The 16,259-nt window shown below is 31.0% G+C and overlaps 1 protein-coding gene across 2 annotated transcripts in view; it reads left to right on the top strand.

Annotated features, from left to right (window-relative positions):
• Positions 1–8,303, top strand: part of LOC103578206 (uncharacterized) — a 165,651-nt gene extending 157,348 nt beyond the window's left edge. For both annotated transcript variants that reach the window (XM_053740202.1, XM_053740199.1), the window contains exons 4-6: positions 2,281–2,606; positions 6,406–6,680; positions 6,769–8,303. In XM_053740202.1, coding sequence (XP_053596177.1) covers positions 2,281–2,606; positions 6,406–6,680; positions 6,769–7,504 — 1,337 coding nt within the window. In that variant the 3' untranslated portion in view covers positions 7,505–8,303. The remainder of the gene's footprint in view (positions 1–2,280; positions 2,607–6,405; positions 6,681–6,768) is intronic.
• The last annotated feature ends 7,956 nt before the right edge of the window (positions 8,304–16,259 follow it).

Genomic DNA, 16,259 nt, shown 5'->3' with positions numbered 1-16,259 from the left:
AGTGGCTACTTAATTATCAGGACCACGCTACTAAATATTTGTGTTTGCGACCCTTGAAAGCAAAACAAGTTACAGCTGTCGCCGACGAACTCATCAAAATCTTTCCACAATTTGGTCCTCCTTCTATATTACAAAGTGACAACGGCCGTGAATTTGTCAATAAAATTATTGAAGAATTGAAAGTTAGTTGGCCACAATTACACATTGTTCATGGTAAGCCCCGTCATCCACAAAGTCAAGGTAGTGTTGAACGCGCCAATCAAGATGTTGAGAACATGATTCGCGTTTGGATAGTTGATAATGAGTCACCTTCTTGGGCGACAGGTTGTTACTTCGTTCAGTGGCAAAAGAATAATTCTTTGCATCGAGTGATTGGAAGAAGCCCGTACAAAGTAGTTTTTGGCAGTGACTCAAAAGTAGGCCTTGCTTCATCAAATCTCCCACAGCACATGCTATCATCGTTAGTTACCGAACAGGATTTGTAAAAATTAAAAATGGTGTAAAACTCGTCTGACGCCGCGTCTGAATCAAGTGATATAAATAATAATACACGAGTCAATGAGTCAATTAGTTCTACGGAAGCTATAACAATCGAAACCGAAGCTGAGACAATTGAAACGCCGGAAATGAGTGATATGTCAAGAATATTTATCTAACAGCCAGAATGACGATTGTCAAACTCGTTCTCTGCCGATCCATTTGTCTTGTATGGAAAATGGATCGTGTTATTTCTGCAATTCAAGAGTAACTATTTATTCTAATCAAGTTCAATTGTATTATGGTATGAAAAAACAAGCTGAAAGCATGGTAGCAGTAACAAAAAAAATATTGCCGGATATAAATGTTGGTGACTGTATACTAGTCAATGTTGATAAAGTTGACAGAAGTCCGGGAGACCCACAGAATATAGTCCCCGTAATTACGGACATCAAAAATGTTGTATATCGGGTTGAAACAACAGCTGGAGTGTTCAAATCGTGGTTCAATAAGAGTGACCTAAAAAAAGCGTCGTCTACTTTTTTCAAAGTTGAACAAGTTGAAGTTAATACATTTGTTTCAGTTCGGGAAGCAGTGGGTGCTTAATCCTTGTTTAAAGGACAAGGCTTTGTGAAATGTTCTTGTCAACCTTCAAAAAATCAATATCAAACTAACAGATGTTTGTGTTTTAAGTCTAAGCTTTAATGCAATTCAAGGTGTCATAAAAGTGGGTCATGTGATAATAAGTAAAATAAAGTAAATTGACAAAATAAGATAAAGTAAATTGACAAAATAACAAAGTTATTGATATGTATTTTAATAAACGTGTTCATATTGATTATATTTTAAATACGAATAAAAAAGTTGTTTTTTAATTGATGTATTTTTTAATGACACAACATTGGACACTTTACAGGCATTACACGCAACATCAAACTATGAACTGCGCCCGATTGTGTAACTTGGTTTTAACCACGATATGCCATAGTCAAGTGGTCATTTTATGAAAATAATCATTTTTCACTAAGCTTCGACATTTCTGTAAATACTTAGGTTTTTCATGGGATGACGGATTTTGCGAAAAGACTTCGACATATATGTATATGGGTATATATATTCGCATCAAATTAATTAATTTTGAAAATTTCAACTGCAATTTAAAAAGTATATTAAAACTTAGATCTATTTTAATTGGAGTTCTCTTAAATCTAGTTTAATTGGAATAATTTATACATGCTAAACATATACGGACTTGTATATGATGAGTATTATATCTTTTAATAAAAAAAAAAAGTATATCAGAAAATATAGTTAAATTCGCCATATATATTTTCTGATATTTATCATTTGTTTTTACGTATATTTTGACCATATCTGTTATTTTCATCCGGGCACTTATCTTAGTAGAGTAAAATATAGTCTAGTGATATTAATATTTCAACGAAAAATATTAAAAGTTGAAATAAAAAATACTAATTTTTTGTATTGGCCCAGGATTACTCGAAATTGCAGAGTAATTTTCAACAAAAAATTCTTTCCGTGTATGTAATATTCTATTTTAGAATCGAGTCAATATAAACGTTTGCAATGAACATGTTTATAGTAAATGACTGTATAAGTTTTGTATAATTCGACTTCCATATCACAATACTTGAAGCAAATGTTATAACTTGATATCATCGCTTTTGAATCTTTTTAACTATTGTTTTAATAATTATAGACATAATTACTATTGTACTTAAATCTGTGATATAGTTTTTACTGTAAAATTAATGAACTTTTTTATTTTGTGTTAATTTCTAGAAAATGGAAATTTGAGAGCTCATTATATAAAAACAATAGTAAGAGCAGGTGAAGTATTACGTTTGGCAGCAGTATTTCAGGATACTAGAAAAGTGCCAATAACTACTGAAGTAACCACGAGTGATACTTCAAAGAAGAAGAATTCAAGGTTGTCCGAGCGAGATCAGTACGCCCAATGTCTTGACTCTCAAGGTCACGAACTATTCGTGCCTCTCTCTTCTAGAAGTGAATTTTACGCAACATGTCAAAGTGGTAGTCTAGACACCGGAAGTGATGCAGTCCTTTACAGAGTTCATCAATTAGCCAAAAGAGATTTACCATTACGAGTACGATTAAATATAGATGATGATCTTACTTTTTTAGTATCATATTACATTATAATTTAAAATAGTTTATTTATTACTTCAATCCCCAAGTCAAAATTAAAAAAGCAGGTTGAGCCTCAAAAACCTCAGTTCTTTTAATGTTGGACTTGCTGCTGAATGTAATACATTATTTAAATTCTCGATATCCTAAAAGTGGCATATGAAAAAGTAAATCACCTTTGTAAAGATATATTTTACCCTCCAAGGCCTACCATACTTTTAATTTATAATTTCGAATAATCTTAATTTTTTAGCATGATATTATTGTTACAATAATAGCTGCGTTCTAAGTAAATAAAGATATTTCTAACTAAACTTGAGCATTTGAGCAGTGCGGCAGCGGTCATGGTTCATATTCGTTCGGTCTTGGTTTCAAATCCCGGCGCTAACAAATTATTTTTCAGGTTTTTTACGAATTCTTCGGCAGTTTTCATTTCCCAGTATATCACTCGTATTTATTGTTCACATAAAATAATTAACTATGTATAATATATTAATATTTCAAAGATTAGTACTATTCGATTCGAACACTACTCTTATATCTTTAACCACTATTATTCATAATTTAGATGTTATCTTTTTTAATCTTACAATAAAACATTCATCACTGAACAATAATTTGTGGAATTTTCAAATTTCAAATTTTTTTCCTTCTTTTCCTTTACCAATAGTACGCAATCCGATGAGAATCTTTCTCACCCTACAAATTTAAACTCCGGAAGATAATTTTATTTTGTAAAAAGATGATTTGAACCTAAACTTCGTAAAATAGGACAAAGTTATGAAGTTTAGGTTTGAATCACTGTTTTCATGTAAGAATCATTATAATCTAGAAAGATAACACCAAACTCCTTGTTCTCGTGTCGGATTTAGAGGCTCAAATCCCTTTCTTGCTTTTGACTTGGGTCTACTTTGACATTGTCATTAATCTTTTTCATTTGACTAGTTCCCTCGTAACATTGTCTTGAGCAAGTTATTTGATGAATGACCTTCTGCAAGCTTCTTACGTAAGATTTAAACAAGGTTTGAAGAAGATATATTTCCTAAGTATACTTGCCAAAGATTTTATTAAGCTTTGTTTAAGATTCTGCTCATAAACTTACGGAAATCTGTAGATACAGTCTGCAGTAAATATTTTCAGCAGTGTAAGTTCTATGTAACAATGTTAAGTCAGAGTTGCTGCAGAATGTCTCAAGTGAACACCATTGAATTGGCTATACTAATGCTGAATAGACGGCTTCTGAAACAACGCAGAAGATAGTCATGTCCAGCTATCTTACGCGATTCTGCAGCAAGTCTGCGCTAATGCATCTGATGCAAATACAGTAAAATCTCCGTAATGTTAACACTTCTGTCCCGGACCATTCCGTAATGTTAACAAATCCTGTCGTCCCCACCACACCAAAACTTGTATCTTATGTGCGCAGGTCTGCACAGCAAAATGCGTAATGTATGGAGAAAAAAATGCGACCCACTTTTAAGTTAGGTTTTTATTGTATATAATGATATAGGTGCACATGGGAAGATTTGAATTGCCTGCTAGTAATTTTTTTTTTTAATTGGACGCGCAAAAAAACGTAGTGACAGGCAGGATTGTTAACATTAAGGAGAAAATCTTGTTAAATTTAGAGAGAGAGAGAGTTACATAACGAAGATTATACTGCATTGCTACAGACTTAAAGTATCTTACCCCGGACGTGTTCAGCACTGATGATGTAAACTGACTGAAGACTGAAGATACAGATTTACGTAAAACTCCCTTGAGAATGCTACAATTAAATTTTCTGTCCTAATCATTAATAAGGTATATAATAAAAAAAGTAAATATGTCACAAAGATATACTGAAATAATAATTTCCTTGTACCGTATTATTCTACTAATCTAATTCGAATGTTACATTATCGTCTAGTTGAGATAAGGATTTTTGCTGGTGAAAATTCCTAGCCGACTAATTTTTTGACAGGATGATTTAGAATATGCTAAAAGTACGACAACCAAAAAAATCCAACAAAATAAAGCTTTGCAAATGTGTTTTTTTTTTATAACAAAATGGTCGATATTCTGGTTTAACGCAAATATTGAACACACTATAGCACACGGATAAAAAAAACTTTCATAAAATTTAAAGGAAAAATAATAATGAATAAAATGAGCGCTTATTTAAGTTCCTACAAGCTGTAATTTATAAATTATTTAAGTGTTAATTAATTTTCTCGTTAACTCGATCTTATTTTTTATACATCAGCTGTTCTGACGCCGAAACTTGCCAAAGCGTGACGATGCATAACGAAGCTGCGAGCACGCTCGTTCGGGAAATTTAAAATTCGAAAAATTACTTTTTATTTTCTAGTTGAAAGACATTTATATTTAATTGAACGAAAAAATTAAATAGTTATTAAATTTTTATTCCTATAAAAAATAATTAAGCGGATCAATTTTCAGCTTAAATGTTTTTAATTAATATTAAAATTAAAAATATGTTCTTTTCCGTAATTTATATGATTTTTTATTAAAATCGATTGCCTAATCATTTTCATATCTTAAAATTATGAATAAAAAAATATTTATATATTTTCATTGCAACTATTTACTTATTTTACATAAATCTCTTATATATAACTGACCATCAATTACAAGGAGTAAGTATAAAAGGACAAAAGTAGCGATTTTACTTGGACTGAATTTGGGTAATGAAACAATTAACTATGCCGAAAAAAATGGCTTCTTAGAATGTTCGATATTTCTATCGTTACTAATTGTAATGTCTTTATAGTTTGTTTATGCTTCAATACTTGAAATAAAATTTACAAATAATGTTGAGTATGAGAATAGGACAGAGTAATTTAAAATAAATTGTTTTTAGATTACGCACGAACGCCCTTTCATGACAAATTATATTACATTAATACTTTTGTTGGAGCAAATAATTTTATGAAAATATTTAAAACTTTGCTCTAAATCATGATATGTATTTATTCAATTATAAGCGAACTTTAATTTTTAATTTTAAGATATGAAAATAATTAGGCAATCGATTTTAATAAAAAATGAAATAAATTACCGAAAAGAACGTATTTTTAATTTTTAATATTGTTAAAAAACATTTAACCTAAGAATTGATCCGTTTAATTATTTTTTATAGGAATAAAAAATTTAATTACTATTTAATTTTTTCGTTACATTAAATATAAATGTCTTTCAGCTAGAAAATAAAAAGTAATTTTTAAAATTTTAAGTTTCCCGAACGAGCGTACGCGCAGCTTCGACATGCATCGTCACGCTTCGGCAAGTTCCGGCGCCGGAACAGCTGATGTGTAAAAAATAAGATCGAGTTGTCGAAAAAATTAATTAATATTTAAATAATCTATAAATTACAGCTCGTAGAATCTTAAATAAGGGCTCATTTTATTCATTATTTTTGTTTCTTCAAATTTTATAAAGGTTTTTTTTTATCTATGTGCTATAGTTTGTTGAATATTTGCGTTAAATCGGAGTTTTGACGATTTTGTTATAAAAAATCATATTTGCAAAGCACTTTTTTGTTAGATTCTTTCGTTTGTCATAGTTTTAGCATGTTCTGAATCATCCCGTGAAAAAATTAGTCAGCCAGGAATTTTCACCTGCAAGAGTTACTTTTTAGGCCTAACTCGACTGGACTATTACATTCTCAATTAATAACATAGTTCACACACTCAGTAACAACTAAATCCCAGCGGAGAAATGCAAGAAAGAGTTGCAGGAAATCTTGTTTGTTTGCAGGTACGATTAGTTGCAGGTCCCCTACCGATTTCATTGCCACGAGATTACAGTGGGTTGATGCAACTTGAAAATGCAACGCAAGGTCCCATAGTATTGGGATGTGCTGTACCATTGATACCAGATCGACCCTTATCTAACATTGCCGTTCCAGAGCTTCTGGAATTGGTTGCAACCGGTCCCGGTGCACCAAGAGTCAAACGAGATCGATTAGGTTGCCCATCTGAATCGAGACTACTTGCATCTCCAAAAATGCAACGATTACTTTCAGCGTGCAGGTAATTTTCAGGCATTTTTGTTTTATCTATAACAAAGTATATATTTCATTTGATGAGATAATAGACATGTGGAAAATATTCATTACAGACGTGCCTTAGATCAGAGAGCAACTGAACCTCGTGTAGCACCACCAAAACTGATAAATAGTGGTAATCAACTGACAGAACTGCATTTAAAAGAAATAAAATTTCAGTCTGAAGCAAAACCAATTTTACAGAGTTTAAAAGTAAGCTTAGAACACATGGAAAAAACAACAATTCGTGATCGAATTTATTCCAGAAGTAGTGGAAATTCAACTAATCAAAGTTTCCTCGAGCGAATTACAAAAATTACTCACAGTAGTAAAAGCAGAAATCCAGCAAAAAAGTCCGCATCTTTTACCTTTGCTGTTCGACCAGAAATTGGTATGAGGGTACCGGAACGATACGGTAGCCTTGAATCGGATACAAATGCATTAACACTAAGTGCACATAACGATAATGCATCGAGACAGCGTGTACAGAGATCCATATCGACAAGTGTTCTTGAGATCCAAACAAAAACCGACTCAGACCCGCCTTACTCAAAAGTTAGAGACAGCTTGACTCCATTTCCATTGACACCACCTCTTAAGTTAGAAGATATTTACTCAGAAATTTGTGAACCCAAGGACAATCACTCTGGGAAAATTAACTGCCGATCGCCAAAAATAAATTCATCACTTAGTAAGTTATGTGCCAATGAGATAGATCGAGGTTACGTAAAACTTGCTGCACATTCAGAAGTATCAGATGTGTTGAGTGCTCCAATAGAGGAAGAAAATATTTATAACACTGTGTGTTGAGCACCAGAGAAAAAAAAATTTAGCCTTAGAATTTCTTTCCTAAGATGATAGGAACGAGATTTACTTGCTAGCTCCATTGAAAGGAGTGAAGGATATTAAAACATAAAGATGTGCATAAATATCTCAAGTGCTTCGTGATTGCTCTGAATCAATTCACCTAAAAAGGGAAGAGGTAATTATTTAAAGCAGTTCAGTCAACGATCCAGCCTTCTGTGTATTTTTATGTGAAGATCTTTGTATATTTCTTCACGCAAAAAAATTAATTATAAAAATTAATAATTGATAACTCAAAATTTAGAATGTGGTCACAATTTAATATCATTTCCAACAGCAATTTCGTGGTTTTATACAATAAATTATAATAATCTCAATTTAAATATTGAAATTTAAGGTTTATATGTAAATAAATCATGTCATAAATAATAGAAATTACTGCTTGGTAGATAAAAAAATTAAATTATAATAATTTAACGTTTTAGCTTCAACATTCGCTGTTTGGAACATTGAAGTTTATAATAAAAAAAAGTAAAAAATCATTCAGTATGATAACTAAAATTTTCCATGTCGAGCAATTGATTTTATATACAACGTTGTATAATTATTACTTTCTTTAAATTGTCAAGAAGTATATCTTAAGCGCATCAATTTTTATAGTTTTAAGCGATAAAATTTTACTTGTGTTTGTAGACATCCAATGTATATGTGAAAGAATTCACCTTAAGTATTACTGATGCGACTATATCTACATGGCAAGATGATGTATTTTATCATTTCAAACAATAAAATTTAAAGACCAAGAGTGACTATTTTTTTTTTCTTTTTTTTTTCATATATATGTATATATAATTTAGAGAAACACTCTAATACTTTTTCGCTTTCAATATTATATTATTTATGAATTACCTTCTTTGATGCGGGTTTATTGTTCAAACAATAGAAGTGAATGAAAATCCGAAAAAAATTTATTATTTATTTTTTTGCGTGTTGTTATTATTTTAATCTGCATGTTTATGCGTTGCGTGACTCTTACGATCTTCTACTTAATCATGAAAGTGTTATTATGACAAATGTACTTAAGTGTATAAAATTTTAAATGCCTTGATTAAAGGAGCTACACAGAATAGCTTATATGATACCTGAAACAAATTCCATTTACAAATTACTTTCTGCCTCTCTTATAATCTCTGAATTGTTATAAACAATTTAGTAAAAGATGATTATTTGTATGTACATAAAATAAAAATCTGAATACGAAAATTAATTTTGTAAATTATAATTAAAAATTTCTCTGAGACCTGTACTTTTATATTCTACTATGTAAACTCCTATAAAGTTGATTCTGTTACTGTTATAACGAAACGAATGCATTACAGTTAGGCACTTAAAAAAACTAGAAATTCTACTGAGTATGATAAATGTATTTTCAGATTGATTCACTTCAATATATATGTAGAGACGGTGGTAAAAGTTTACAGCGACGTCCCGAGTCAAAATTAAAATAATATTTTGAGCCTCAAAAGCCTCATTTTCTTTGTTGTTGTACTTACCGCTAAATGTAAAACAATATTTCGACCCTCAATGTCCTGAAAATAGGTTGTAGAGTCATAAATTAGTATTTTAGAACAGTATTTTGAGCCTCCAGAGCCTACCGTTGCTAACAAAACAATTTTTTTTCATTCTATAGCCTACCGTGAGAATAAGTAGGTCAATTTTGGAGTTTTACTTGATAAAACATAGACATATCACAGTCAGAAAAATTTTCTGCGTCCATTCTTAGACTTTGAAAAATTTTGAAAGAGTTGAATATTTATGTAATCTAAAAGTGGACTTGAAAAATTTTTCCAACCGTGACAAATTATAATTTTCTATGTTTTATCAAGTTAAATTATAAAATAGATCCACTTAATTTCTAGAAAATTTTTTAAAGCGGTATAAGTTGAGAAATTGTAAGTTTTTAAATAGAGTTTCAATTGAGACATCTAATGTTACAAAAATTAATTAATGAATCATAAAATATTACATGTGAGTAGCACTAAGCATGTGATTTTTTATTTACGTTAGCATATTAAATTGATTCAATATCAAAAGTTCTAATTTTCAATAATTTGGTATAGAGCCAAAATACAGATTGCACAGTAAAAATTTTGCGTCATTTTATCAAAAAATTTTGTGTTGAAAATTTTTGTGTCGAATATTTGACACTTTTATGTGTCAATTTTACACTTTTGTATTTTAATTCTTTTAAAATTATACAAAAAGGTGTTCAATCATTAATACAAAAAAGAACTTTATGATTCTTTTTAAAATTCATGTTAACAAATGAGAAATAAACATTACGTAAAAAATATGAGTACATTATAATTGATTTTTAATAAAAAATACGTAATTGAATAAATATTTGAACCATTCAATTTTATAGAATTTTTTATTAATTATTATCTCCAATAATTACAACTAAAGTTAGAATTCTCAGAAACTTGAATAAAAATTAATGAAAGTAATAAACAAAAAATTACTCTAGTGAATATATGATTTGAGTAACTTTCTGCTCTAATTCCTGAAAATTTTAATAAATTATTAAATAGAATGATTTTTTTATTTTTAATTTTTTTCCGCTCCCGGAAGCCATTTTGATTTTAATTCCTTCCCCTTTTCCTTCCTTCCCCTTGCCTATTTCGCATCAACCAATAAAAATCTTTCTGATGGTACAAATTTAGGCTCTAGTGGCTAATTTTATGGTTTTAGAACAATAATTTCAACCTAAACATGGTAAAAGCGGACAAAAGTACCAAGTTTAGGCCGAAATTATGGTTCTCATGTATAGGTCATCATAGTCTGAAACAATAATTTTAGCCTCCTTGCCTTCCAGTAGGACTTAGAGGCTCAAATCATTTTTTAAATTTCGACTGGAGTAAGTTACAAACTAGTCGTGCGTAAAATTTGTATAGTTAACTATAAATGAGCAGTGAACATAAGAGCAAAGATCTTTAGATCGCCATCGTTTTGCGGAAGTTTTGACTGTAATGAACGATGATTGGCGAACTGTTTGTTTCGGCTTAAGGGCAGTGAATTTTTTATGAGCTTGAAATTTATGTGTATTACTGTATTCTATTAAAGCAGAAGACGGGATTTCAGAACGAAGCAAGAAAAAGGCAAAAGATTTAAGTATTCCTTCACATAAATTAATATTATCTGCATAAGGAATGATATTACTGAGGGAGTGAAGCTGTTATGGTTACAGTTATTCACTCTGTTTGGTTACCAATGCATATTGTTAGAATTATTTCTTGTAAGAATGCAAACCATGCAAAAATCCATATGGGAACCTAGTTTATATTCTTATGTAGACATACATAATCTACCATGTATACACAATTTTTACATGAGAATACATGTACCCGGGTCTCCATATGAATTTCTAACATGGGAATTTAGATATCAAAATTTTTATATGTATTTTTTGTATGGCAATCCGGGGATCGATAGTTTTCTACATGAAATCTAAGTATCCATAGTTTCCTATGTCGATTTTCTACAGGAGATTCTATACTCATACTTTCCTACATGAATTCCTATCCAAACCCATACTTTTTTTTGTTGATCCCCATTGATTTTTATGCAAATTCATAGTTTCTTACATAGATTTCTATAAATTTCCATATAATTCTTCATGGATTCTTCTGATAGTGTAACTTCGAACATGTTATTGATAGCGTTACTTAATTATTTGATAGATATTGGATCAATCCATCCATTCGTATGGCGTAACTTGAATGACAAAATAGTTGGGAAACTTTAAAAATTAAAACTTTAAGTTATAATCCGTAAGATACTAGTCAATAAATAATAATTTATAGTAAGTTTCACAACTCATCCGGTAATATAAAATGATTGTGATTTACACTACAAAGATGAAAGAGGTAAATAGTATGATGTAAGATAGTAAGATGGATAAAAAATGCTGGTTGATCCAGACAACGCTATCGAGCCAACTAATCTCAATTCACGGGTGCATATTTTAAGATCAGCATACGTGAACGACTTCATGACCGCTGGGTTGCCTTGCGGTCATGTAACTCACGTTAATGCGACGTCCGCGGAGTTTGTGCTATCATATTTCGTTGTCTCGATCCCTTGATTGACGAGGTATGTTTTACTATGCAAATTAAAATGCAAATAATCTCGTCCACCCCGCTGCTTCTTTCCTAACCTATTTTTTCTTACTGCCACCGGCCCTAGGTAGCTGCAATTTTTTATATAATTTTTGATCAAGGACCCGTGAATACTACAGTCGAATATATTAATATCAAATATGATATTATTGAACGTTTTCTGAAATTGAGATTTTTCTAATTTGTATTTACTACTTATAATAGTCTAATGAGTTAATCTTATTACGTTTTTTTTTTCAATGGAAATTTCTAATCTATATAAATAAAAATCAATTGCTGTTCGTTAGTCTCGCTAAAACTTGAGAACGGCTAAACCGATTTGGCTAATTTTGGTCTTGAATTATTTGTGGAAGTCCGAAGAAGGTTTGAAAGGTGAATAAATATGAGTTTCGTTTAGTGCCGGATAGCTCAACTGGTAGAGCACTCAGAGCGATACCGACATGGTATGGGTTCGATACCCCCATTCGGGCTATCTATATTTTTCTCAATTTATCTATACATTGTCTTATTGAGAAAGTTTGCATGTTTAGGTTTTCACTATATAAAATTGGTGTATTACCGTATCATTAACGGTGTGGCGCAACAAGTTATAGATCAAATTGAACGGAATATAGTATAGTGCCGGATAGCTCAACTGGTAGAGCACTCGGCGCAATACCGACATGGTCTGGGTTCGATTCCCAATTCGGGCTATCTATATTTTTCTCGATTTCTCTATAAATTGTCTTATTGAGAAGATTTGCATGTTTAGGTTCCCATTATATTAAATTGGTTTTTTTTATAGTGGAAATCAATTTAATATAGTGGAAACCTAAACATGCAAACCCTCTCAATAAGACAATTCATAGATAAATTGAGAAAAATATAGGAGACGTTTCACGCCAAATCGGACACCATTTAGCTTTTTAACCTCGGATTTTTTTGAAACTTTTTTATCTTTTAGCATAGGTTAAAAGAGGCCTTCATGATTTTTTTTTTAATTTTTTCCCCCAACCGTTTTTGAAATATCGAATTTTTAAAAATGGCGAGATTTTTTTTTCAAACGGCTGTAACTTTGCGAAAAGTGATTTAAACAAAATTTTTAAGGAGTCAAAAAATGTTCGTTTTTAGATATTTTTTCGATAAAAAATATCAAAAAAAATTTTGGAACCACGCTTGCATTGAAATTTTAATTTTTAAGTATAAATTGTCGATTTATAAAAAACACGTAATGATCGATTTACATATCCTCATAATTTTTCACAGAAAACTGTCACCTATTCTACAACTTTTCCAGCTATGCTCATAACGAAACAACGATGGGATCTATTTTTTTAAGATTTATTAAATTTCATTTTAAAAATTCGATATTTCAAAAACGGTTGGGGGAAAAAATTTGAAAAAAATAATGAAGGCCTCTTTTAACCTATGCTAAAAGATAAAAAAGTTTCAAAAAAATCCGAGGTTAAAAAGCTAAATGGTGTCTGATTTGGCGTGGAACGCTTCATAGATAGCCCGAACTGGTAATCGAGCCCAGACCATGTCGGTATCGCGCCAAGTGCTCTACCAGTTGAGCTATCCGGCACTTTACTATATTCCGTTGAATTTGATCTATAACTTATTGAGCTACGCCGTTCATCGTACGGTAATACGCCAATTTAATGTAGTAGAAACCTAAACATGCAAACCCTCTCAATAAGACAATTTATAGATAAATTGAGAAAAATATAGATAGCCTGAACTGGGAATCGAGCCCAGACCATGTCGGTATCGTGCCAAGTGCTCTACCAGTTGAGCTATCCGGCACTATACTATATTCCGTTCAATTTGATCTATAACTGATTGAGCCACACCGTTCACCGTACGACAATGCACAAATTTTATATAGTGGAAACCTAAACAGAGTTGATTTTTTTATTTTGCTCTACAATCGATTGAGGCAGTACGAAGTCTGCCGGGTCAACTAGTAATTTAATAATTTCCTAATGCCCTTAATTTAGTAATAGTCTGATATTAAATTATAGGTTCCTTTTTTAATTGATAGAGAGTTTTACCCAAAATCCGTGTTCCGTTCCAGGTAGGAAAAAATAGCAGGCTCACGCTTGATCCAAACTTGAGCTTAGCATTGTGAAACTAGGTCCTCGTATGGCAACCGGAAAATTATGGGTCGCATACGGAAAAAAAATGTAAGCAAAAATTAATCCACGGAAAGTAATCCGAAATCACCAGCAGGATCCGAGAGCTTTTACTTCTGACAAAAGTAAAAGCTATCGGACCCATTAATAGTTTTGGATTACTTGTCACATAGTAACTATTCCTAAATTTTGAGATCCGTTTCTTTCCGTGTGTACACTTGACTCTCTTAAGCTTTTTTTTGTAGCAATTTTTATGCCTTACAGGAGTCATGTACTTGATTTTTCCAAAAGAATCTTTTAAAGACGAAAAATCAAGTTGAAACAGAAAGAAAAATTTTCCCATGTTATTTAAATGGGAAATTGAATTTGTCAATGCACCAATCCTCTAGTTCAATTAGAAATTGTTTTTAACAGATTATACTTTTTTTTTTTATAAATTATCACTTTTTCAGGTTGGACATAAAATAAAATGTGGTCTAAAAATCGAACAGTCTAACATATATATGATATAACCGGCCTTGTCGGCTGCATAGAGTCTACAATTCTTATCGGATCTTAATGAAAATTTCTACATTTTTATTTTTAAGCAATTACTTTGATTATGTTTTAAGATGGGCTGAATCGATCAATTACTTGAGAAGTTGTGGCTATTCAAAATTTTCACGGTTTTTTAAAAAATTTATTTTTTCAGAATTAAAGTTCACATGACTTTAGAACTAAACCCCATAGATGATTCTACTAAATGTACTGTATTTCTGGTTTTATGAGCTTTGATTCTTTACCTTAGACTTAACACTTCGACTGTTCCGTCTAATAATTTTTAAGCTTTGAAAATTCTTAAAAATATATAAAAAAATATCTTCTATGGTTTTAACTCCTAATAAATTATTCATTACATATGATATTCTAATCATATTCAATTTTTCTTGTAGCTAATGAAATATTTTTTCAATTTTACTGCTATCTTATTATCGAAAATAATGTTCTCTATTAATTATGATCTGTCAAAACTGTATGTGACCTGTTTCAATATAACACACCTTTTCATAACAATCGCACCTACAATACTGATTGGATCACAATAGAATTTTATACACTTATTTTTGGGCAATTATCTTGATCATACTCGAAAATAAGTTAAATCAGTCGATTAATTCAAAAGTTAGAGGTTATTTAAATTATTCCAATTTAAAAAAAAAAAATTATCTTTTACTGCTTTATCTGTCAATAAATTTCAAACCAAAATCCCTAGCCTATTGAGTCATGCTGAAATTCATAGAGACAAATTTTAAAATCAAATATATTTATCATCACATAAATATTAAAAAATATCTATATTTTAATGAAAGAATACTCCTGAATATATGTTAATTATATTTTCAATTAAATGGTATGAGTAAAAAATAGTTGAAGAAGCGAAAACTAAAATAAATCAATAAAGATATTTTAATAAACAGAAGAAAAATTTGAAATCTTTCCTTGAAAACATGATCAATCAAATAATCAATGATGATTTTTCACGCGATATGAATCTCGTACCAAAAAGATATTCATGTAAAGATCGATGTACATGATTTCTTAGCGCCAAACATTAGTTCATTAAGTACAACAGTGTCGATATCTCACTATAGATATATACAAAGATTGATTGATCTGATCGTTCAACAGTTCTTTGCGTGAATCATGAAGGACGTAAGGACTACAAACCTTCACTTATTTCTCAGAAATCGCCATAAACAGAAAGAGAGAAAGGAATAAGAAAAAGAACAGAGAGAAAGAATCTTTCAGGTTTTGCAGGTCCAAGACTCCATGAGACGAAGTAACGTGGGCGGCTAGGACAACGTCCTCGCCTTGTACCTTGTTCGGGCTCCTTTTTACGGTGCGTTAACCTGAGAAGGACCGCGAGACTCCGGTTCTAAATCCTCCACCGCGGTATATAGCTGTTTACCGAGTAAAAGAAGTAAACAGCAACAAGGCAAATACTATTAAAACCCGTGTCATACTAACGCAAGTCGTTGAAGCCATTGCAAAGTTAGCAATCACGCCCACGTTGCGCTTGAGTTCCAGCCGTTATCAAAAGACTTCATGTTCAGCTCGTTGGTAGCGGTCTACACATTTATTTTAGTGTTTAATCCTCAGTATTCAATATAGCATCTTTGTAGTCAATGAATACGTTTTTTCCACTTCTGTAATTCAACAGTTGTATCCTAATTTCGGTTATTTTTCAAAATTATTCATTCATCACTATTTTTCAACTAGTTTACAGCGATAAATTCATAGATAAAAAGGAATTATGGGTATAAAATAACAAGTACGTATGTATGTTATGTTTATTACTTATTTCTTAACTTTTGAATTCTACATACAACTGACTTCTGATCATGACTTCTGCTTATTGTATGCATTGAAGAAGGCAGTAGCTTCAAACAGTTTTTGAATAAACCAAAATAATTTTAGTGAAATCTCCGC

This window comes from Microplitis demolitor, chromosome 1 (assembly GCF_026212275.2).
Source record: "Microplitis demolitor isolate Queensland-Clemson2020A chromosome 1, iyMicDemo2.1a, whole genome shotgun sequence".
In the NCBI taxonomy this organism is placed as follows: domain Eukaryota; kingdom Metazoa; phylum Arthropoda; class Insecta; order Hymenoptera; family Braconidae; genus Microplitis; species Microplitis demolitor.
The sequence above is the reverse complement of the archived record's forward strand: the minus strand, read 5'-3'. Positions and strand labels throughout refer to the sequence as shown.